General features: G+C 44.8%; 3 protein-coding genes across 6 annotated transcripts in view; 2 read left to right on the top strand and 1 right to left on the bottom strand.

Annotated features, from left to right (window-relative positions):
• The first annotated feature begins 3360 nt into the window (after nucleotides 1-3360).
• On the top strand, nucleotides 3361-5034 carry LOC113747141 (tripartite motif-containing protein 16-like). Its single transcript, XM_027285701.1, has one exon. It carries the CDS (start codon nucleotides 3361-3363, stop codon nucleotides 5032-5034), a length of 1674 nt encoding a protein of 557 aa, XP_027141502.1.
• Nucleotides 5035-5329: 295 nt separating this feature from the next.
• Nucleotides 5330-24832, bottom strand: part of radil2a (Ras association and DIL domains 2a) — a 32681-nt gene continuing 13178 nt past the window's right edge. For 2 of the 3 annotated variants that reach the window (XM_019258288.2, XM_010750174.3), the window contains exons 9-16: nucleotides 24526-24745; nucleotides 24170-24342; nucleotides 21760-21904; nucleotides 20738-20913; nucleotides 20248-20635; nucleotides 17009-17118; nucleotides 16691-16830; nucleotides 15352-16604 (exon numbers count right to left, since the gene is read on the bottom strand). In XM_019258288.2, the coding sequence (XP_019113833.2) occupies nucleotides 16502-16604; nucleotides 16691-16830; nucleotides 17009-17118; nucleotides 20248-20635; nucleotides 20738-20913; nucleotides 21760-21904; nucleotides 24170-24342; nucleotides 24526-24745 (1455 nt within the window). In that variant the 3' untranslated portion in view covers nucleotides 15352-16501. Of the gene's footprint in view, nucleotides 6699-15351; nucleotides 16605-16690; nucleotides 16831-17008; nucleotides 17119-20247; nucleotides 20636-20737; nucleotides 20914-21759; nucleotides 21905-24169; nucleotides 24343-24525; nucleotides 24746-24832 lie in introns of those variants that run through there. The other variant, XM_027285353.1, reaches the window with a different exon arrangement.
• LOC104934500 (uncharacterized) lies at nucleotides 6580-14660 on the top strand. 2 transcript variants are annotated; one of them, XM_019258291.2, is made up of 8 exons: nucleotides 6580-6684; nucleotides 9592-9689; nucleotides 11330-11383; nucleotides 11479-11624; nucleotides 11742-11901; nucleotides 13035-13155; nucleotides 13233-13331; nucleotides 13937-14660. In XM_019258291.2, the coding sequence occupies exons 4-8, from the start codon at nucleotides 11562-11564 to the stop codon at nucleotides 14307-14309; spliced, it is 816 nt and encodes a 271-aa protein (XP_019113836.1). In that variant the 5' UTR covers nucleotides 6580-6684; nucleotides 9592-9689; nucleotides 11330-11383; nucleotides 11479-11561; the 3' UTR covers nucleotides 14310-14660. The 2 variants fall into 2 exon arrangements, with proteins under 2 accessions (XP_019113836.1, XP_019113835.1); XM_019258290.2 differs by lacking the exons at nucleotides 6580-6684; nucleotides 9592-9689 and having other exon boundaries at nucleotides 10779-11383.

The raw sequence follows: 24832 nt of genomic DNA, 5'->3' as shown, positions 1-24832 counted from the left end.
TGTTGCACATGTTCAGAGGACAGAAAATAAAACAGGTGAAGGTTGTTGGGAACATCTGCCATGTGGCATGTCTGCTGTCTGAAAGCAGAGGAAGCAGCTTCCTCCCCCTCACAGCGAGGCCACAGCGCTCCAACAATGAGAGCTGCTCCACGTGTGGACGCGACGCCGCGCGAACACGTGCACACACGGAGAATGAAACCGTGATTATTTTATTATTCTTTTCCTGAACACTTCCTCCTCGAGGTCATCAGAGAATATTTATCCCCCCGTCCACCACGCGTCCTCCATCATGTTAGTTGTTTACAATCATCATTAAATCCTCAAAGTACAACGGCATAAATATTCCAGCTTGTTCTCGTGTTACAGTTTCAAAATGGGAACCATTAAAATGATGAACGTCCTCCCTCGGCTGAGGTCTAAATCACACGAACAACAGACAGTTGTTATGAACAATGAATTAGAGCCGAATCACACGTCGAGCTTAAAGAGCTGAAGAGCGAAGTGATCGATCCGTTAACGTAAATCTGTAAAGAAATTATTTGTAGCCCGGAAAATACGAACTTTGGAGAGAACAGCATCGAGATCTTTAGCCATGCTAGTATGAGGATGATCATGATACTACTAATAAGTATTTTCAGCAGACGTTCATGGTTCCCAGAGGATAGATCCCAATAACTTTGGTGGTTTTTCCACTAGCGCCACCCTGAGGTTCATGGATGTAAAATATCGGATGGATTGGTGTAAAATTTAGTAGAAACGTCTCCACCAGCCTCATCTGTACTGTGTTTTTAGCATATGTTAGCGGTGAACATGGTAAACATCACACCTCCTCAGTTTCAGCATGTTAGCAACATGCACATCAACATAAACTCAGCACAGAGCAGATTGTTTGGGGAAGGAAATCAGCTACAAAATACAAAATAAAACCCCCGGTTGATTTTCAAAATAAAATACTCTGTGTTCACCACGGATCGAGTTTCATTACAAGAACACGTCATAATGGGCGGGGCCGACCTGAAGTCAACAGGTCAGAGGTTTTCAGGCGTCTTTTCACCTTGTCGACACCATGGATGAGGAGAAGTTGATCCTGGTCACCTTGTCGACACCATGGATGAGGAGAAGTTGATCCTGGAAGTCCAAAATCAACCTGACACTTCACATCCTTTTTATAAGGACACCAGAAAAAACGGTGGAGTACGCTGTCGTTCCGGAGCGGAGCCGTTCTGCAGCCGTTCCGCATGCTGTGTATTTTCGATGTTAGCCTCCTCCGTCAAGAGGCTGCTGAGCCCGGTTACACTGCCCGCTTGCCCAGCTCCGATTCCGGCATGGCACTGGCTCCGTTCCCCGGAAAAGGACCATCTTCTTCTTCACGGTGGTCCAAAACACCTGCGGTACAAACCTTAGCACTCTTCCGATGCTCCGAGCTCACAGTCTGGGCAAACCGGCTAACAAACTGAGCTAACAGCAGCTACAGTTTACTTCACTGTCCATCGGTAAATCCCTAAAATCACCAAAATCAGTGAAACAGTCGGTGGAGTGTGACTTAAAGCGTCACGTGCTTCTCATTTGTGAGACCAGGAGCCTGTAAAACAGACACATGAGTGACATAACTATATATTTTACAGGTTTTTAACATTTACATTCATGTCTCAGAGTCTTTGAACACACCGTCATGCACGTGGCTGATAGCTACCGTGTTCCTCGTGTCACGGATAATCCACTGTGTTCAGTACGCCGTCTTCGCGTGTGCTGAATGTGTAATTAACGAATGCGTGTGCATGAACGCCTTCATGTGATTTTTCACTTAAAACACACAGAATCTCTGCTGATCGGTCACGCGTGCTGAATATTCAACACAACATTCACAGCTCCTCTGAATGTTACATACATAATGAAGACATAGTTATATATATATATTATGTTGCCATATACTGTAAACGAGGCCCTGGACCTCGAAGTAAAGAGAATTAAACATACTTCTGAAGATTATTACTGTTTTTGTATGTATTGTTTGAAGAGCTCGGAGCTTTATGGTTTATTTATATATATGAACACGTGCCTGTATGGACGATGGACGTATATTAGTGGACACATTCAGTGTCAGCTTTACATCCAATGCTCAAGGATGCTTTCAGAGTTTCAAAGGTAGCAACATGACGGTGAGTTCGGGTACATGTGATGGTCAATGTGTTTTTCTATTCACCTCACAATGTCATTCATCAAGAGGAGCTTCTTCTTTGTGCCGCTGCAGCCGGTGACTCAGATCGTGTTCGTCTGTGACAAATGTTGAGTGAAAGGCCACTCGCATTATTTAAAACGTAAGACAGCGCGGCGGTGAAACAGGGACATGAAGTGATACGAGGACATCTTGTTCTGAACAGTCACGATTTATCATCACAAAAACACCCATGACTACGTTAGGTCGAGTTACAGATGTTCATGTTTGGATGCATTAACCTACATGATGTTGACGTTAGTGGTGTTGTAGTCAAGACTACCTAAACCAAGAGCAAGTCGACACCAGGTTCTTTTAGTTCCTCCGTCTGGATGAAGCGGCTCTTTCAGGACGGCCGAACCTGAACTCAACTCCAAAAACATTATTGACTCATAATTAATCTTCCATCGCTGCGACAGGCGGCTAAAAAGGTGACGATGTACCGCCTTCCTCTCCGTGGATCAGTGAAGGAAGGTTGAAGGCTGCTTTAATGCTCTGCCTTTGATTCTGTCATTGAAGATGGAGGCGATACCCGACGTCCGACTGCGAGCTGTGAAGCCACTCGGCTAAAAGTAATGCTGCATCCTGACCTCAGGTAGCTGAGCTGCTTTATATGGAAGGTTCTTGTTCTCAGACAAAGAGGACTCAAGATTTAAGTTCAAGGCCACTGCAGAGATATCATATGAAACGGGGGAAGAAGCAGAGAGTGTCTGGGAGGAGAAATCACCTTCCTTGCAAGGCAACGATTAATGAGACGACTCGGACCACAGAGGTAGACTAAATACTGTTTTAGAAAAGTCTTCTGGTTTCTTTTGGACTCATTTCCAGGTGAAACTTTAACATGAACTATTTTCTTCACAGCGATCAAAGTGTATGAACTCTACAGATCATTTACAAGCTCCTCTTCCTGGAATGACTCAGCTCTTGATAAGCCCTCCCTCTTCTTCCTGCTCTCAAACACAGCCAGCTCCTCTCTGCTCATGTTTCCTTGTTCCCTCCCCCTCAGATCTACAGTTTGAAGATGGGTGGAACCAACATGTGCTGACGTGTCAGCTGACAGGCCGCATGTTGTTGAGATCAGAGCTCAAACTAGTTTCATTTCTGAGGAAGTCAAACTCAGACAGTCGTCGACGCGGAGAGGAGAAATGGCGCAGCAAGGAAATAAACTGGACCGGGAAACCTTCTCTTGTCCGATCTGTCTGGATCTACTGAAGGATCCGGTGACTATTCCCTGTGGACACAGCTACTGCATGAACTGTATTCAAAACTTCTGGGATGGAGAGGATGAGAAGAGAATCCACAGCTGCCCTCAGTGTAGGCAGACCTTCACACCGAGGCCTGTCCTGATGAAAAACACCATGTTAGCAGCTTTAGTGGAGGAACTGAAGAAGACTGGACTCCAAGCTGCTCCTGCTGATCACTGCTATGCTGGACCTGAAGATGTGGCCTGTGATGTCTGCACTGGGAGAAAACTGAAAGCTCTGAAGTCCTGTCTGGTCTGTCTGGCCTCTTACTGTGAGAAACACCTCCAGCCTCATCATGATGTAGCTCCATTAAAGAAACACAAGCTGGTGGAGCCCTCCAAGAAGCTCCAGGAGAACATCTGCTCTCGTCATGATGAGGTGATGAAGATGTTCTGCCGTACTGATCAGCAGTGTATCTGTTATCTCTGCTCTGTGGATGAACATAAAGGCCACGACACAGTCTCAGCTGCAGCAGAAAGGACTGAGAGGCAGAGAGAGCTCGAGGTGAGTCGACTAAACATCCAGCAGAGAATCCAGGACAGAGAGAAAGATGTGAAGGAGCTCCAACAGGAGGTGGAGGCTATCAATGGCTCTGCTGATAAAGCAGTGGAGGACAGTGAGAAGATCTTCACTGAGCTGATCCGTCTCATGGAGAAAAGAAGGTCTGATGTGAAGCAGCAGGTCAGATCCCAGCAGGAAACTGAAGTGAGTCGAGTCAAAGATCTTCAGGAGAAGCTGGAGCAGGAGATCACTGAGCTGAAGAGGAAAGACGCTGAGCTGGAGAAGCTCTCACACACAGAGGACCACAACCAGTTTCTACACAACTACCCCTCACTGTCACGACTCAGCCAATCTACAGACTCATCCAGCATCAATATCCGTCCTCTGAGGGACTTTGAGGATGTGACAGCTGCTGTGTCAGAGCTCAGAGATAAACTACAGGACGTTCTGAGGGACCAACGGACAAACATCTCACTGACAGACACTGAAGTCCATGTTTCACTGTCAGGACCAGAACCAGAGCCCAAGACCAGAGCTGAGTTCTTAAAATATTCACGTGAACTCACACTGGATCCAAACACAGCAAACACACAGCTGTTATTATCTGAGGGGAACAGAAAAGTGACATTAATGAAACAACCTCAGTCTTATTCTAGTCACCCAGACAGATTCACTTATTGGGATCAGGTCCTGAGTAGAGAGAGACTGACTGGACGTTGTTACTGGGAGGTGGAGAGGAGAGGAGGAGTTTATGTAGCAGTCACATACAAGAATATCAGCAGAGCAGGGAGATCAGATGAATGTGGATTTGGATTCAATGACAAATCTTGGATGTTATATTGTGACACAAACAGTTATAACTTTTGTTACAACAAAGTCCGCACTCCCGTCTCAGGTCCTCAGTCCTCCAGAGTTGGAGTGTACCTGGATCACAGTGCAGGTATTCTGTCCTTCTACAGCGTCTCTGAAACCATGACTCTCCTCCACAGAGTCCAGACCACGTTCACTCAGCCTCTCTATGCTGGACTTTGTATTTATTCTGGATCCTCTGCTGAGTTGTGTGAAGTGAAATAGACAGAAGTCATTGAAGGGTTAAATTCTGTGTTTCATGTCTTCAGCTTGTTTTGTTTCCATCATTGTTGCTGACAGCTGATTGTTGTGGCATTTCTTCACCTGTCAATCAAACACTGTGGGCGGTACTTTGCCCTCTTCTCATTGGTGGTTGTGTAAATGTTTGAGTTTCTTTAGGTGGCGCTCCTTCCTGTGTCTGTTTAGCCATGGAGGCTATCACTGCTCATGATGACTTTAGTTTGTATGATCAGAATCAATAAGGAGATGATTCATTCTTTTCTTGTACATATGTGAGATTCAATGAAGAAACAACATTTAGTTTGTGTCTCAGTCAATAAAGAGGATTTATTACACAGACTGCAAGTCTTCATGTTTTCATTGAACATGTCTCTAAATGAACTCCCTGCATTCACCCTGTTTATTTCACTGAGCTGCTTTCTCGTGGTTAAAGTGACAAATAAAGTTGAGTTTGAACTGAAGGTGACTGACAGTGAAGAAGAAGAACAGACAGATGGATCACCACAGACTGTAGAAAACATGGATGCAGTCGTGGTTTTCGGCTTCACTTCACATATTTACTATTTTGTTTTTGGTGTAGAAACAAAGGACAGCGCCACGTAGTGACTCTTGAAGAAGCTGTCAGGATGCTTTAATTAACGAAGTTTGAATAACGTTCAACAAAAAAGTTAAATCACACACACACACACACACACACAAATGAAGTCTTAAACTGTAACCAACAATTCAAGAAACAGCAGGTGACTGACAGATATATAATTTGTGTTCTTTCGTTTGTTGGCACTAAAATTTGGATTTCTGGTTATTGAATATGAAACTTTGCACACAGCTACGTCTCCCTGTTATCAAAGCCTGCCAACGTGCACCGCTGCCAAACACTGCTGATTTTTTTTTTTATGACAGAAATTTAAACGTCTATTTATTTATCCACTTGATTGGCGCTCCACGGGAAGCCGCTGCAGTTCAAGGCTCGGTGCACAAACAGCTAATCCATCTGTGTAAGTGAATTTAGTTATATTGGATTTATAAGGCAAGAAAAATACTGTCATTAGTCTCACTGTCAGGAATAATTCAGCCTTTTGTCTCTGTCCTGCTGCTCTACAGCTGCAGGCAATAATTTATGCAGAAACATAATGGCCTCATGAAATACAACGGATGCTCCCCGAGCAACTCGACAACACGGGGGAACAAATTTACATCAATTTACATCACTGGCAAAAAGGACCAAATATATTCTGACGGGGGGTGTTTTATTTTGTGCTGTCATAGTAAATTATTCATAATCCAGACATTCATGGTGCCCAGATGATGATTTGGAGATTTATGACCAGATATACTGCACGTTAACTGCTACTTAGCAGTTCCTCTAACGTCCACTTGAGGCTGGCTCCAGAAGTGAGTCAGTCTCCATAAGTCCCCATGTTCAAATGTCCAACTTCACAGCAGAAATAAACATGTTTACAGCCTGGTACAAAAAACAGTTTTGGTCTCTGTGGATGTTGGTGTTGGTTGGAGCTCAGAGAGGCGTTGCAGTGGTCTAAGGAGCCCGGCTCCGGCTGGTCTCCTCACCAGTCCGATCCACCAAGGCCAGACCGGCCCGGACTGAACACAGCATGGGAACACAAACCAGATGAGGTGAGAGTGAAGATCTGTAAACATGAAGAAAAGGCCACGTTAGCATATTTTCAGGAGGCTGCTGGTTCCCACTTGTCATATCTGAATAATCCATCAAAGAGGAAAGTGTGTCACAGCAGCGTGGAATCGTCGTAATTAACAGCAGGGAAAATAAACATAAGCAGGAAAGTTGTAAACAATGCCAGCATATGTTTAATTAATGCGTTCATGTCGGTTATGTAACGGATCGTCAGAGTAATTAAGACGAAGAAGAAATGGCTGCACAGCACTGTGACATCACATGTACATGTATGTTGTATGTGGAGTGAGACACATGACCTGATTTCAAATTTCTCACAACACGCTGACGTGTGAATATAAATTAACAGTCAGGAGTGTCGGCCATGAGGACGTATTATATGTACAGTATATTTAATCACTGCGGTAAATATGTGCAGCTGTACTCGAGTATTTGTTCTGATTACATTACTCATGATCAAACATCAACCAGGTCACCAGCAGCAGACACAGCAGCAGCTAACGTTAGCTAACACACTGAGCTAACATGAGCTAACAGCAGCTAACACACTGAGCTAACATACTGAGCTAACATGAGCTAACAACAGCTAACAGACTGAGCTAACGTTAGCTAACAAACTGAGCTAACATGAGCTAACAACAGCTAACAGACTGAGCTAACATGAGCTAACAGCAGCTAACAGACTGAGCTAACATGAGCTAACAGCAGCTAACAAACTGAGCTAACATGAGCTAACAAACTGAGCTAACATGAGCTAACAACAGCTAACAGGAGCTAGACAAACGGTAGCTAACATACTGAGCAACATGAGTACACGAACAGCATAACAGCCTGAGATAACAGAACTAACAAAACGAGCTAACATACTGGAGCTAACATGAGCTAACAGCAGCTAACAAACTGAGCTAACATGAGCTAACAGACTGGCTAAATGAGCTGAAACAGCAGCTAACAAACTGAGCTAACATACTGAGCTAACATGAGCTACAGCAAGCTAACAACTGAGCTAAATGACTAACAGCAGCTACGAGCTAACATACTGAGCAAATAGCATAGGCATCTAACAAACTGAGCTAATTAGCTAACAGCAGCTAACAAACTGAGCTAACATGAGCTAACAAACTGAGCTAACATACTGAGCTAACATGAGCTAACAGCAGCTAACAAACTGAGCTAACATGAGCTAACAGACTGAGCTAATATGAGCTAACAGCAGCTAACAAACTGAGCTAACATACTGAGCTAACATGAGCTAACAGCAGCTAACAGACTGAGCTAATATGAGCTAACAGCAGCTAACGTTAGCTAACATACTGAGCTAACTTTAGCCAATAGCAGCTAACAAACTGAGCTAACATGAGCTAACAGCAGCTACAGACTGAGCTAACATGAGCCACAGCAGCTTACAGACTGAGCTAAACAGCACTAACAGCAGCTAACAAACTGAGCTAACATACTGAGCTAACATGAGCTAACAGCAGCTACAGACTGAGCTAACATGAGCTAACAGCAGCTAACAGACTGAACTAACATGAGCATAACAGAGCAACAGACTGAGCTACAGCAGCTAACAGCTAACAACTGAGCTAACATACTGAGCTAACATGAGCTAACAGCAGCTACAGACTGAGCTAACATGAGCTAACAGCAGCTAACAGACTGAGCTAACATGAGCAACAGCAGCTAACAGACTGAGCTACATGAGCTAACAGCAGCTACAGCTGTCAGCAGTTTATTCACTGTCCATCATAAACTCTGTAAATCACAGAGAGTTGAGGCGGAGCAGCCGGAGGACATCAGAGGGAAAACCAGAAAACATTTCCTCCATAAAATATGATCCAGTTTCACCAGAATCAGTGAAATAGTTGCTGCTGTGTGACTTAGTGCCGTAAAGCGTTACGTACTTTAGTTCCTGTCAGAGATCAGATTAACAAGAAACCAGAACTGAAACCTCGAGAACGTTAATGACAGACGGAGACATAAGAAGCTGAGAAATCATAAATGAATGCATTCACACTTATTTAATTATTTATTTATTAATTTATTTATAGCATGCTAATGGTGTTTGAGATCATATACTTTGTTGTCTATATGCCTGAATATTTGGTCTGAATATTTATGCTGAACTTTGTTTCTGTTTCTTTCTTTGACTGAAGAGTACAAATACTGAAAAAAATACTCCTTTACCACTAAAAGTCCTGCATTTAAAGTAAAACTACATAAAGTACTAAAGCAAAAGGCTGATATATTATTATTCATGACATTATTAAATGGTATACGTCGATGTTAGAGCAGCATGTCACACTTTACTCTGGTGAACTAACATTTCAAAGTAAGTAAGTAAGTAGTATTTTAGTTCCTCGACCTACAGCTGGAGATACAAACTGCGTTTGAGATATTTAGATTAATATTCAGCCTCTCGTACAAGTACTCATCTTTATTAACAATCCAATGTATCTGTCTGATAATGTCAGAAGAATACGTCAGACACACAGAGTATTTTTACACTGATACTTTAAGTATTTTTTTGCTGAGAAACTTTTACTTCAGTAAATTTTGGACGAACACAAATTATCTTAAAAATCATCTCGATCTTTTTATTATTTCATCTTTGAACATTTGCTTTAATACTTTTTCAACGCAGGACAGTTACTTGTAATAGAGTATTTTTAAGTACAGGATTACTTCTTTGTGTGTATATAGTTGCCGCCCTCTGGTGGACAGAGGAGTGGACCACATGTTTGATTTTCACTCATAAACTCTGTCTGTGATTTTTTTTTGTTTTGTTGCTGAATCAAACAGGAAACAAGTTGACGTCCACGTGAACTCTTCTTCTTCTTCTTCTTCTTCTTCTTCTTCACTTTCTTTTGTTTCTACTTTCCCATAAGTCACTGCATGTATGAAGGCACAGTTTCCATGGTTACCGGTCAACACGGAAACTTCTCAGAGGTTCTGACTGAAGGAAACATTCACGTCCTCACACATGGTGAGACTTTAATACTTTCATTAAATATCATGGTGACGCTGCTGATCCATTGTTAGACTTTATTTAGAGTTTTAGAGTTTTGTTTTGTCCATCAGAGCAGGTTCCTCTGCAACATTAAGCAACAGGTTAACCTTAAAGAGGTTACATTCATCTCAGATTTAATCAGAAATGATGAATTATAACAGTTAAAATCTAAATTTCTGCAGTTTATTTGACCTGAGACGAGAAAAACTTTAAAATCGAGGATCCTCCAGAGTCAGAAACTCCTTAAGAAGATAAAGTGTGAAGTGACTCTGTCATTTAATAATTCTAAATTACAGCTACAACAGTGTTTTATTTACAAATGCTCTGAGCCGTCCATCCTCATTGGCTGTTTGAACCCAGCAGGGGGCGCTGCGACCAAACAGTATAAAGAGACTGCTGCAGAAGGATCTGAGAAGAGACTGAAGGCTGTACTTAGTAAGAGATACTACACAAAATACTTAGTGAAGTTAAAGTATGTGATGTATTAAAGCAGTGACAGTTTATTACTACCTGCATTGAGTACTTTAAATACTTCCACTTGCAGGACTGTAAAGTATATTTACACGGTGGTACTGCTCTTCAGTTCAGTTGGTTCAAAGTCAGAGTTGTTAGAGTTCGTGCTGCATGAGTGAACACTTTGGCGCTCGCAGTATAAAAGTTGTCCGACCTCCCACTCTGATCTCCACATACCAGCAGCACACCTGTGGTTCTGCATGTAGAGGAGGAGAACCTGAACTCCTCTTTGAAGTGATCCGCCTGATGTCGAGACATAAATATGCATGAGAGGAATTTTATGAGAGCGATAAGATGAAAGACATGAAACATGAAAAAAAAAGTATTTATATTCACAGTCGACTGAGTTCATTCAGCCGAGACGACTAGCTACAGAGACCAAAACTGTTTTTTGTACCAGGCTGTAAACATGTTTATTTCTGCTGTGAAGTTGGACATTTGAACATGGGGACTTATGGAGACTGACTCACTTCTTCTGGAGCCAGCCTCAAGTGGACGTTAGAGGAATTTCAGCTTTCAGCGTCACGCACACACCGTCCATTCATTATACTGTCAGTGAGATGAGATCCGCCCAGAGAAATAAAGGTTTAGTGTTTTACTGCATGATCATCTCGTGCCTTGTTTGTCTGAATAAAACGTCACAGTACTTTTCCGTGGTGCTGTCTCGACTTTCACTGAAGGATATGAGTACGTCGCTCTCCACACACCTTCGTCTCCAGACGGGATTTCCTGTCTACGTTTGAGGGCGGTGCCGGATTAAGAAACCCCCGCCCGGCTCCCAGCACTGGTACTGGGACATGAACTGGGACATGAACTGGGGGAATGGGACTGAGGAAACCAGGGAGAGCGGCACACTCATCCTTATCATGGTTACCGGGAGCTTTGTTTCCTGCCTTCATTGTTTAGGATGAGCAGGAAGGATGAGCCATCACGAAACCACGGCTGTTATTCCTTTATTTAGTCCCGCTGTTGCTGTGATGTGTTTCTGTTGCGGTTGAACAGGATTAATCACTTAACAGCATCGTACCAGGCTGTAAATCTCAATGTTTTAGTGGTGACTGTGCAGGTTTACTTGATTCTAACCCAAAAGGTCATTTCTACAGTTGCTTGGAGGACCAAAGATTGAGGAGTAACTGGACCTGTGACCTTCTTACATGGTGGGAGTAGTTAACTGTAGCTTAATGGAAAAATACAACTTCCAGTGCTTCTACCTGGATCCAGTAACAACAGTGTGTTATCTGTTCTTCCACAGGGATCACAGGTTGACTGACGTATCTACTGTAAACACAGAGCGGCTTCCTTCCTCGTCCTGGTTTTAACTTCGTGTGATCCAACATGAAGAAGAAAAAGCAAAAGTCCAGAAAACGGAACAAAGACGACAAACCAGTGGCTAAAAATGTAACAGAGAAGCTGAATGCTTCATGTTTGTACAGTGTGTTACACTTATCTGTACATAAATACACCTGTGCTGATGGTGCCATTACCTCACATGAGTTATCTAAAACATGCTTTCAGGTTTCCTCCCAGGACTTCAGGTCCAACAGGCCGGAGTTCGAGAGCTTCCTGGGTGAGATGATTCGGTGGTTTTCGGACCATCGGCGGCAGGTCGACGAGGCGTTCGGCCACAGTGACACGGACAAGACAGGATCAGTCAACCTGAAGGATTTCGAGCTGGGTAAAAAAAGTCTGAACATTTGTATCATCTTTGCAGAAAACTCTCACAGCAGCCTCCAGTGTCTGTTCCAGCTCATCGACTGTCAGATAATCTTGAAGGAAAGATTACAAAGAGATACGTGGGTCAGCATTAACCACAGTGCGGCTGGACTGAAGTATTTATGGAGGGCACTCTGAGTCAGACTTTTGATAATGCGAGCAGTGCCTCATTTCCTCTTATCCCTCTCGCAGATAAGAGCCGCTGGCTCTGGGAAACAAAACCAGGACAATGTTCCTTTTGTCCGTCAAACTTCAGGCTCTCTGAGTAAACTATACTTTTTGTACTGAAGGGTGTTTGAGGAGCTCCAGGGAGCAGATTTCAGCTCGGTCCTGCAGGACAATAAGTCTGAGGTGGAGGCTGTGATTCATTGGGAATCAGCTCTTTTCAAAACGCAAGACAGCATGTGGCATGTACCCTACGCTGTAAAGATCTTTTCCATTTGACCAAACATCGCCGGGATCCTCGTGAAAATGTGAATAAATCCAACTCAAAGAAGTTTTAGATGAGGTTTTTGTCCCTTTGAGGTCTAAATGTTGGTTCAAAGGCAAAATACACCAATCAGACCACCAACAGGTGCCGTGAATAACACTGAATTCTCTGTATCACGGCGCCTTTCAGTTGGGCAGACGTGTTTGAAGCAGGAAAATGGGCAAGTGCAAAGATTTGAGCTACTTTGATAAGGGTGACTGGGTCAGATCATCTCCAGTGCTGCAGCTCTTGTGGGGTGTTCCCAGTCTGCAGGGGTCAGTACCTCTCAAAGGTGGTCCAAGTAGAGGTCAGGGTCATCGATGCACGTGGGTAGCAAAAGGCTGGAGCAGGTGGTTACAGATCTAACAAGCAAGCTACTGTAGCTCAGATTGCTGGAAAGGTCCATGCTGGTTCTGATAGAAAGGTGTCAGGACAGAAAGTCCATCTGGGCTTGTTACTGATGAACATGTTCAAGGTGTTGACAACCTCCAGAACTTATAAAGGATCTGCTGACACCTTCAGAGGTCTAGTGGAGTCCATACCTCAAAGGGTCAGGCCTGTTTTGGCGGTACCTGCACAATATTAGACAGGTGGTCATAATGTTACGGCTGTGTCAATGGTTGCAGGTCTGACGAACCTGGACGCCCCTTGTCAGCAGGCTCAGCTCCTCATGCTGACTCAGCTGCTGAAGACCGCCGACGACACGATCAGCTATCGAGACCTGAGCGAACGGATGCAGAGTCTGAGGTGAAATGAAAAGTTTCACACTTTGTTTGAGGATCTGTTGACCGTGTTAACTTTTTTCTGTCTTCACGTCTTCGAAGACTGAGTGACGGCGCAGAGATCCACACTCAGATTTCAGAGGACGCCTCCAGGATGGACAGATCTGCTGCTCATCAGCCCGTAAACCCTGGAAAGGACAGGTACGTATAATTTAGAGGCGCTTGTATTTCTGTTTTATGTTACTTCATACTTCATACTACATACTACAAAGTCACAAAACCTCCATGTGTGAGTTTAACCAGTCACACATGAGCTCAACAGCTACGTCAACAAAGCTCAACACCAACTCAAACAAGTGTTTGTGACCTTTGTGACCGCTGAGCGCTATGATTGTTTTAAGTCTGTGTTTGTGAGACAGATTTATGACTCTGCAGTACCACACACTGTTAGGGCAGCTGTTGCACGGTTATTTCAGCCAAAATATCGAGAAGAAGAAGAAGAAGAAGCCGGTGTCGTGCCAGAACCGGAGCTAGGCTAGCAGGCGATGTACCCGGGCACGTCGGCCTCCCTCATCTCGTGTTGTTTCAGGTGTCTATAAAGAGACTTTAAACCTCTCACATGGTTTTATAACAGCTGTCTGAGGTTAAATGATCTAATATTTCACAAACTCCCTCGTATAAAAGAGTTCAGACTTCACTGCATTACAATGTGAAGAGTCATACATGCCAGGTTTCATAAGACGTGTCAGGTCGGGTTGATCTGTACACCCCGTAATTACCGCCACACTCGTGTGATCTACCAACAGGTTCGTCCGTCTGACTGTCAGACTGATCCCCTTCGACCACGCTGCTGCCGCCCATCCTGCAAATTTTGAGGTGGTTTTGTCGAGCAGCAGCAGAGTTTTCACTCTGATCAGAATAATCCAGGACCGGGTCGGGATCCAGACCTCCAGGCTGGAGGTTTTCCGGAGCAGAGCGCCCACAGAGGAGGCCTGCCTGCCCCCGGAGAGCTCCCTGGAGGAGTGCGGCCTCAAAGGAGGGCCAGAGGAAACTCCTTCAGAGGACACTGTGTACTACGACTACAGCCTGCCGCTAACAGACTGTCCCATTCTCAACTGTGACCACTACTTCAGGTCAACACCCGACTCTGCCGCCACGAGGAGAAGCCACTGTCCGTAAATTACATAACTGTGCAGTGTTGGTCAGTCGACCAGTTTGGTTCAGATGGAAATATCTTAACAACTATCGGACAGACATGATACTTGGCTCAGACGTTCGTGTTCCCCTCACGATGAAGTGTAATAACTTTTGGTTTTACTCGAACCTTTCATCTAACGCCACCATGAGGTTAAAACTGTCATTTGGTTTAGGACAAAATATCTGCAAAGCAAGCGACATCGGCCTCAGTTGTACTACAAAATATTAACATGCTAACACCATAGACTGTGTAAAATATGGACAGCAGATCCGTCTTTACTGATTTTTATATTAGGGGGAGGCGGAAGAAGCAGGACGCTGTACGGTGTTCATTTTAGGACATCCTCAGATCTCAGACTCAAACCAAAAGGCGTTTTGTGTGAGGATGACAAAGGTTTTTCTGAGACTGAGTGACTTTTAGGCGACTCTGATGCTTTTTGGTTTGAGTCTGAGATCTGAGGACGTCCTAAAATGAACACCGTAACGCTGGGTGACGTCACAGATACGTCGTCCATGTCTTACACTGTCAGTGATTAGCAGTAAGCAAGTACAACTCATGGTGGTGGAGTGTGTTTCATTACCACAAACTGCAGCTGTCAGATAAACGTCGTGTCGAGTGTCAGATGAAGTAAAAGTACCTCAAACTGTGTCCCGAGGCCCGAGTGTGAAGAACCTGCAGAGTAAAACATCATGAAGTCGAACAATCAAAGAAAACTTTGGTGATTAAAGCAGATTTCATCACTCAGCAGAGGCTGAACTGTAGCGTCTGTGTTGGAGTCAGTGGAAAGTGCTTGGCTAGTGGAAACCACAGAGCAGCTATAAACAGCTGCTGGTGGCGGCCGCTAAAGCGTGCCATGCCGAGCCGACACACCCAGCCAGCGGCCTCCTCCCCGCCGCTCCACCCAGCAGCTTCTCTGCAGCTCCACCCAGCCAGACGTCCAGATTCCAGCTGCTGCTTCACTCGATCACCCACCAGCAAGATTCATCGGGACACAAAGAGCCAGAAAAACTTCAACACACGGGCTTCAAAGTCAAAATAATATTTATTCCATAGGTTCAAAAATACAATATAAATATTACAAAACTGAATACTTTGAGTCGATATACGGAAACACTGTTTACAGACTTCAGATGAGCTCTACAGTGTTAAACATATCTGCTGAAGTAAGGCTTCAAAAGTTCAACGTCTCTTCGTCTTCCTGTCGACCACAGTCCTTGTGCTAAGCTGAGTCGTTGTAGCCTCTGTGGTCATCTAACTTTTTGTGTTTGGGTCCAAAATGTTGAACTTTTCCTTTAATTTAATGTAACTGCCGTACATATGTTTGACACGTCAGCTTTAGGTCGATATGTTGAACTCCGTACTTGTTATTTACACATCGAGCAGTCAGGGAGCAACAGCATCGTTCATTTGGAGCTGTGTTTGTGTCTGTGCTGGTTTTTACAGCCGCCTGCCGTGGACGAAAACAAGAGTTGACCAGTGAACCAGTAAACGAGATGAAACTCACTTTAAAGCTCCAGATTCAGCGCTCTGAAACATTTGAGGTTTTTAAGTCGACGTCGTTGAACTGGGGCTTTTATTGTCAGCCTGCTGTTCTGTGAGACTTGAGTCTTTGATGTGATATAAAAGTGGAAATGTTCGTCTGAAATACTTCAAAGGCCACCGTGAAAATAAAAAATATAATCATGTCGTCTCGCATCAAGAGAAGAAACAACATCTCCCAGTTAAATTGAGATAATTCAGCAAAGAAATATGATTTCATGCCGGGTACGTTGGAGGTTTTTGCAGCTTCACAGTTTTTTAAAAACAGAATTTCAAAATAAAAGTCCAGTTAATGCCGCCGAACGTGACTTGGGTCTCGATCCCGGAGCAGCTCCTCAGACAGAATACCGTGTGCTCAGACATTCAAATGGATGTTTCAGCTGTTTCTCTCACCGCTCGTGGTTTATGAGTATTTGAGGCGCACGGCCTGACACAGTTTGTTTGTTTATAGCCGAGGAAGGAACGAGCTCTGACCACAGAGTCAGTCCTGCTGCCGGGTTTGATTGTCTCGAAGCTCTGTACAGAAAAAAGGAGAAGCAGAAAGTTTTCCTTTGGTCGGTGGGGAAATACTGACGTGTCCGTCCGTCCGTCCCGTATTCCCAATTGCACTTGATCGTCCATCGCAGCTCGTCCTTCAGCATCTGGTCGCAGCCGAGCTCTTCTCACTCGGCTTTGAGTCGATCTTGGCCACCAGAAGTTTGAGCGAGTCTCCCGATGATCGGATCAGTTCTCTGCCGCTGAGATGAAAACACAGAGAGGTGTGAACACACACTGACAGAGAGAGATCAGACTGTGTACTGTGTGCAGTACTCTGTGTACTTACACGTTGTACTCCATACCGACCAGGCTGATGCCGTTAACAGCCAGGATGCGATCACCCGTTCTCAGTTTCTGACACTGAGCGGCGGGAGAGTCGGGAACCACCGACTTCACGTAGATGCCGCTCATCCTCAGCTGAGTTTTCTACAAGATGAACGATCAAAACAGCCGTCGATCATACATTTGACATATTTAACACATATCTGTGCTCAGACAGTGAATTAAAGTTTGTGGTACCATCAGAGCTCCTCATCAGTTGAAGAACATTTAGTGTTTAATGTGGCTGTAACTGTGTTTGTCGTTAGGAGGAAGTCGTCGTTACCGTTCCATCCACGAGCGCCAGTCCCAGACCGTGAGGTCCTCTGCGGAGCTCCACCGTGAACACCACCTCATCATCCACGCTCTCTCTCTTCCACTCGGCGTATCCACTGACTGAACAGACAAACAGAGAAAAACAAGCTCACATATTCAGACTCGTCCTGCTGGATCTGATTTATGTTAAAGATCTTAAATTAAGAGTTCTGTAGCCACACCACCAACTATTTCACAGATTTTTGGTGAAACTGGATCATGTTTTATGGAGAAAATGTTTCCTGGTTTTCCCTCTGATGTCCTCCGAGTGCTCCGTAAATCTGGGACTGACTTTTAGTGGTTGGTGAGAGCTTGACCAATCCAAGCTGCTGTCAATCGAGGCTGATTGTGAGCTCTGTATCAGAGACCTGGCTGGGAATGCAGCGCTTGCTTCATTAGTGCTTGGAAAGAGTTTCTCCTTGTGATTGAGATTTTGCTTGTTGGTTTTCCTTTTGTTGCCTTTGTCACTATACTCCTTGCGGTAGGACTGAACCGCCTTTCCTTTTCGTAGTTGTCTGTCTGTCTGTTTTTGCCGTCGGGTTCAGGTAGCTTGTTTTGAAAGTGGGGATGCTCTAACAGGGGCTTCCCGTCTTCCTCTGCCTCATGCGGGTCGTCCTGTCACAACATTAGCAACAGTTGCATTCCCCAAAACCTGTTCCCACCCCTGCAGCTGCCTCCTCCACCTTTTCCCATCATGCAGCCTGTCTGCCCCCCACGCAGGACCTGCCCCGAACAATGCCGCTGCCGATTAAGATTCCACGCACCAAACCAACTGTAAATTCCCATGACGGATCGGCCACTGCTCTTTTCTCTCCTGACATCACCACCTCTCTGTAATTCTTGGGCTCAGATTAAAGGATTACCAAACCTTCAAAATAACACGAGCTCTTACCACAGAGGTAGATATTCAGGAGGCACGGCGGGATGATGGACAGAGACGTTTACCTAACTAATATCATTAATATGTTTCTCACCACCCGGTGGTATCATCGAATTTCCCAGGAAAAAGCAAATATATAAGAAAAATATTCAATTTATCACAACGTAGAGAAGGAAAAGAGACAACTCTCACCTTTTAGAAGTTGGTAAATGTTTAAAAATGATGAATAGATGATTGAAACAGCTGCAGATTCATCTTCTATCCACTGATCGGTTAACAGACTCTAACTGACAGAAACCAGCTAATTAGGACAATTACACAAACAGAGATCGTGCCAGATGGTTTCAGTCTAATCCTCGAAGCCTTTTTAGCAAATTACTTTCATCAAAGACACCAACAGAGAAAACACAATACAACGAGCAGCCAATGAGAGTAAAGACGTCTGACGAAGATCAACGAAATCCTTCAAGCTTAAAGCCTCAGCCTCAGCGGGGGGGTGTTCATGAACAGGTTGAACCTCTTGAATTCAAACAATCACGTGACGGAAAGTGTTTGTTCAGATCTGACAGATCCGGATCCACCAGCTTCATCTGGACCCACCGCACGAAGAAATCAATATATGTTATTTATATCCTGAATATCTTATTTTACTCACAACTTCCTCTTTGAATGACAAAACAGCTGATATGAGCTAAGTCGTTTTAATGTTGTTACGTGCAAGAAGCCGCCGGACAAGAGTAAATGACTTTTAGTGGTTTGTGAAATAAAAGGCTGAAAGACAGACGCCGAGCTGGAGCTTCTCTCGAGCTTCTCTCGAGCTTCTCTCGAGCTTTCGAGCTTCGCCGTCTGTTGCCTCTTTGTTCACTCTTCATCTGTAAACTCAAAGCTTGAATAAAGACGGTTGACCATTGAATTAATTTCTAAGTCATCTCCCCTCTCCTGAGATTTCAGAATAAGAGTTTTTCTTCTGTTAGGCTGCAGGCTGCAGCACTCTCACTCAGGAGTTAAAACATGGAAAATACGGTTGGAATGTGACTCAATTATACCTGAGTTATTGTCAGGTACTTAATGTTAGCACAGTAATAAGAACCACATGAATGTAACAGAGGTCACATTTTACGATGGTCACAGAATATGTTGTAACACCGGCTCTTAAACGTCCCCAGAGGCTGGAAGCTCGCACAAAGTGAAGATAATTCAGATCATAACTGAAGTCTGAAGTTGAAGCAGTCGCTCACACTGACTCCCTCTCACTCCCACAGATGACCTCATGACGCAGGCGTCCAAAAACAATAGGGGTGGGAGAGGAAACTCTCTTTCCTTTGCACGGAGAACCCACCCTGCACTTGAAATTCCTGACCTCCAGAGTCAGTAAAAGATGAAGGGAGGACTGTGAAGGCGCTGCGACTCTTTTATGTCGAGGGGGGGCTCCTTCATGTGGACCAAATATGCGGCCGGTGCACGAGGTCAAGTCACTGAATACGTTCCTTAATAGAGTTTGTCAGTCGGAGGAGGAGGTGAATGAGGTTTTAGGAGGTGACCTCACTCCAGACGTTGGTAACGGGGGCGAAGTGGTCCAGGTCTCAGTGACAGAGCTGTGTGTCATCTGAATGAAAACCTGCTGTGAAGTGAAGCCATGAATGGAGCCTTTGAGACGTGACGTGTGGTTTTCTTTTTCATGTCAGTTATCGTCGTCTGTTAATGTTTGTCAGCTGTCCGTGGCTTTGAAAGACCGCGGTAAAGGAACTGTGGAGCTTATTTTAAACATGGACTATAAATGGACTGCTTCTATTATTAATTCATCTGGTGGTTTAAGACATGCTCGGTCTGAAGTATCTCAACAGACTTCGAGTGGATGGATGAAAACATTTATGATCTCCAGACGACGAATCGACGTTTCCTGTAGCGATATTCATGATCCCCAGAGGATAAACTCTAATCACAAACAAGAATTTTAATACGTTACATATTTTGATTTACAACCAAATAAATGCCAAACGATATCTTGTGCCTCACAACATGTAACGAACTTACACTTCTTCAGAGTTTCATGTTTTTAAATCAGTGTTTGTGTTTTATTTGAACCACCTGATAATCAGGAAGGAATGTTTCACCTGGCTGCAGCTCATGTTCCCTAAAAAGAAGAAGCTGCCTGAGGGCGAGTTTGATCACCTGACAGCGTCTGTAAACATCAAGTCTCTGCCTGTTCAGAAGGAGTTCACATCCTCTGGACTTTAATCCTGAACCTTTTTTTATTGTTTGTAGTCGGAACAAACTGTCACGTGTGACGGATATGATTCACGTCTTTTGTCCTCTGCCTCTTCACGTACCTTTCTTTTGCTGCCGGGCGCCCTCCTGCAGGTCGGCCTCCAGCTCAGCCAGCTCCATGCCCTGCGGAGTGTTGGGCGGCGTCAGCAGGCAGGACGGGTCCAGTGCCAGGCTCTTGTGGTAGACCAGGTCGGCCTGTCCTGGGAGGGTGTTCTGCAGTTCCAGGCTCTTCAGCTTCTGGGTCAGGACTGCCTCACAGCTGCTGAGGTCACCATGAGATCCTCGGGCCTGAGACGACTCTGTAGGGGAGGTACAGTCCGGGTCCGCCTTAGGGGATGGACAGGTAACCGGGTCAGAGACCACCTGATGGGCTACAGGATCCTGGAAGACTCTGGTGGAGGCTGAGGTCGCAGACTGGCTGTCTGTGGTCGTCCCCCTGAGAGCCGGAGCCTGAGGAATAAAAAGTGAATCAGTAACAGATGTAGAAACATAAAGGTGTCTCACTTCCTCTCTCGTTATGTTGTTGAGCTCCGGGGTCAGAGAGCTCGTTACCTGTTCCTCCACATCGGTTCGGGTTTCACGGCGGGGCAGCCGGCATATGAACTCCTGCAGACGGCCGAGCTGCTCGAACAGGGCGGGCTCCACGATGGGTTTACCCAGCTCCAGGTGGAACGTGTTGCTGGGCAGGATGAGCGGCGGGTGGTTGTCGAAGCTCTCCAGGATGTCGCCTGCAGGGAAAAAGAAAAGGCGTCCATCACGAGTGACACCGACAAAGCTCGCTAGTGAAATTCAACCTTTATATTCAGGTTTGCCTCATTAACGTACAAATACAGCAGTGGACTGATCAAACTGTTACTGGATCAGTCGACGGTGAGAAAAGGTGAAGAGGTGAGAGGCTGACAGGTGAAAGGTGGATTAGGCTGAAGCTGATTGGTGGAGACAGACTGACAGGATTAATGTGAAACGACGCGAGTAGTGAGTGTGAAGGTGAACGTCTAATTATAATCAACATGAGGTCGATCGTGTTGATTATTAATGGAGAAATACGTGTTATATCTTATATCCATTTTTACAGTTTCATTTCCACAGACTGCTCATTTCTTTAAGTACACTTACATAAATTCTAAGAAGCTCATCATGTTTCAGTTTTTGTCGACGCGGTCATGTGAGCGTCTGGTTTGACTTCATTATAACCAGCTGAGAACATACGGAGTGTGACATGATGAGCAGAGTTCCTCATCGTGTAGTTACTCTGTTATTTGAAGTCGTGTGAAGTCGATCGCGCCTTCTGTCGAGTTTGGACATGCGAGCTACACGACAGACTCAGACTCTGCTCAGAGAGAGTCTGGTGATTAAAGTTTACAGTAAACACGCTCGCTGTCGTCTTTTGATGATAGAAAACAGAAAAACTGGGCAGCAAAAGAAGTTTTTAAATTACAAGTTACACAAACTGAACTTCAGCAGAGCTCACGGTGACGGCTTTAAAAAAAGTCTAAAAACTGAAGATATTAAATTTAACTCTCGATGAACTGATCGATTAATGTTTGATAGGACGGTCTCCGTCTGTGACTCACCCGTCCTGACGGCGTCCTCTGCATCGTCCGGTGACGGCGTCCATCCGGTGGGACAGGCTTTACCCGAGCTGTACTCCCTCAGCATGTGGTGAAGCTGAGCCGGGTTCAGGGCGGCGAACTCAGCCCTGAGAGACGACCAGGATGCCTGGACGGACATAAAACAACCGAAAAACACAGAGAGACGAACCCTTCACTTAAACTGTAAACATGATCCACTGAAACCACAAAAAGTTTACATTGTCGTGGTGGTGGTGGCAGAAACAAGTATTTTCCCATCATGCCTGTGTTTCCATATAAGGAAACAAAGTCAGTGCTACTCTCTCATTTGCATGCAAAGTATTTTAAACCAATTATATGATCTAGTAAATAGTTTTTGTCCCACATGTGGGAACAAAGCCTCCTGGGAAAATATTTCTCGGTTGTCGCTGCAGCTCCTGAGCTTCGTTCATGTGTTTATTTTATCCTGCACTCCAATAAAAGGTGAATTTATTGTGACTGACACCATCGTTATCTGTCCTTATCAGCAGCTCTCACTCGAACACAGAAAGATAATATTTGATCTTAAGGAAACAGGTGAGTCACTTGGACAGTGACGTTCGTGTGATTATTACACGACAGACTTTCCAGAGTTCGTTCAGTCTGTGTGAATTGGTGGAAGTGACACTTTGCCCAGACATGCCGGGGCCGCAGTACAAACCATAAGTTAAATGTTGTTGGTGAGACGCCTCGCTGAGCTCAGCAGAAGGTGACGTTTAAATGCTGCTCATAAACAAGCAGAAGCTGTTTGTTATGTCTGAGATTTTAATGTTTGGCAGTTATAATCTCCTAAAATAACTCCTCTGCGTTGCTGCGTTCTCCATTTAAAACAAAAAAACGATGCCACATCCCTCTGGTGTTATTTACAATCGTGCCAGCGAGCCACTTCAGTTCTTAAAAGCCCAGAACTCCAGATGGAAAACTCAGAATCCGTCGAGGGTGTGTGCTCGGCTGCGGCAGCCACAACGTGACCTCATACCGGGGCAGGGATACATAAAACCACCAGCTTCATAGCAACCAGCCAATTTCCACGAACAGACAAGACAACAGCCTCCAGCAGCTGTGTCACGGGTGGGCTGCAACTCCGTTTGAGATGTTTCAGGCTCGTAGCAAGACTGCGAGTCATTCAGTGAAAACAGGTGTCAACCTCAGAGAGTAAAATTAGGCGTCATACTTAACCCAGGTCCTCCAAATATAGACGGTAGTTCCCAATGACACGGTGGAGGATAATATTAGTTCTGCGGTCAGCTCAAATGTCGAGATTCCTAACCAGAGGAATTCACTCAGCTGAAAAAATATGCTGAAAAAAGTTGGCAAAACGAGCAGAGAGGCTGAAATTAAAAAGTATTTAGAGTTTAACCTGTTGACAAGCAGCTGACGTAGTTAGCTCAAGTAATGAGTGAACTCGTTGTTCATCGTTTCCCAGGTGTAACAAACCTGTGAATCAGTAAACAGTTTGTAGTTTCGACCTTTTGTAATAACCTTTGTTCCTAATCTGTCACACCTGAGTGATTTTAATGTGTTTGTTTCCCGTAATGACTCTGAATACCTGAGTGTTTCATAACCGGCCAAGTGAGAGCTCAGCTTCCTTCTGTGGTAGAAGTGTAAACAAGGTTTGAATGGGTAACTAAGAGAGCAGTGTACTTAAGGCAGGATTAAATAAGAAGTTGGCTAGCTACCACTGCACAGCAAAGACTAAACAGAGCACATATAAAGTTGTTTTTCCACTGATGAACACTATTGTTTGAGTGATACGGTGTGCACGCACTTAAACAGAGAGTGTGAAAGGCTTAAAACGCCATTACTCTAATGGTGTTTCTGCCTTTGAGCATTAAAATGCCATCTGAGCTCTTAACCACATGTTTCCACTCGTTGTAAGCCAGAGTAAATATGATTTAAGCTGATAATACGTCACATACAAACTGTGGCTAACAGGATTTACTCAGGTTTATATTATTTTAAGATAGATAAGTGATCACTGGCACCATGATGTCATGAGTTGGTCGTTTTAGTGTGTTTACTCTCCTGTTGCACGGTATTTCCTCATATCTGATCGGTGTGAATGGCACCGTGGGAGTTTAAGTGGATCTCTTCTCAAGGATGCTGTAACCATAAACCTTCATAGACTTTATGGCGTTATTAGTCCTCGTGTTTGTCTGAAGCTGTAGAAAACAGTGGCCGTTACTTTGTCTGAAGGGTTAAGTGAGGTTCAAACTCTCCAAAGATGGAAATCCATAAACATACATAACTAATGTTGCACTGACACCTTAAAGACAATGAAAACACCGAGGCTGACGCAGACACGACTCGATTCTCGTGGCCACACCCGCCCGCCGACAGACAGACAGGAAAGGAGTAACGGATGTCCTCTGACCTGCAGGAGGGTTTCTTTGGGTGTAGCCAGCAGGTTGACAGCAGCAGAAAGCTTCTGGAAGAACTCGGTGGCCAGATCGCCCAGACCGATGCTCTGGATCCAGTCCATCAGCAGGTCCAGGTTGGCCCGGATCTGAACCCCTCGGGACCACTGGTAGAACCCAGCTACAGATCCTGAAGAACACGTAATAAAACAAGGTTATTATAGCAGTCTGGAAACATCGATGGCATAATAATAAATATATACCTGTTTTAATATAAAAGTTATCTGTGTGCATCAGCATCCAATGGAGCGTGGCTAAAACAATAGCCAGAACAGGTCCAACAGGTTTCTGCATCAGCGAGCTGAAGTCTTACCTCTCTCCATGAAGGTGTTGAACAGCGACGCGTTGATGAAGAAGAACAGGTAGGCACAGAGTTGTAATGAGATGTCGGGGTGGACCTGGAAGGCTGTGAGCAGCTTCAGCGCCTCCTTCAGCACCTCCAGGATGCCGCTGAGGCCATCGGGGACTCGCAGCTGACCGCTCTCTGAGAACGGGTTCCCATCGAGCAGGCTGGGCAGGGCTGAATACATGCTCTGCGTGGAGAAAGCGATAGAGAGACGTGAACGTTATGCCACTCTGCTGATGTAAGAAGATTGAGAAGCTAAAGCGGGAAATGATGT

The sequence above is a fragment of the Larimichthys crocea genome, chromosome XII, assembly GCF_000972845.2.
Source record: "Larimichthys crocea isolate SSNF chromosome XII, L_crocea_2.0, whole genome shotgun sequence".
Classification (NCBI taxonomy): domain Eukaryota; kingdom Metazoa; phylum Chordata; class Actinopteri; family Sciaenidae; genus Larimichthys; species Larimichthys crocea.
The sequence above is the reverse complement of the archived record's forward strand: the minus strand, read 5'-3'. Positions and strand labels throughout refer to the sequence as shown.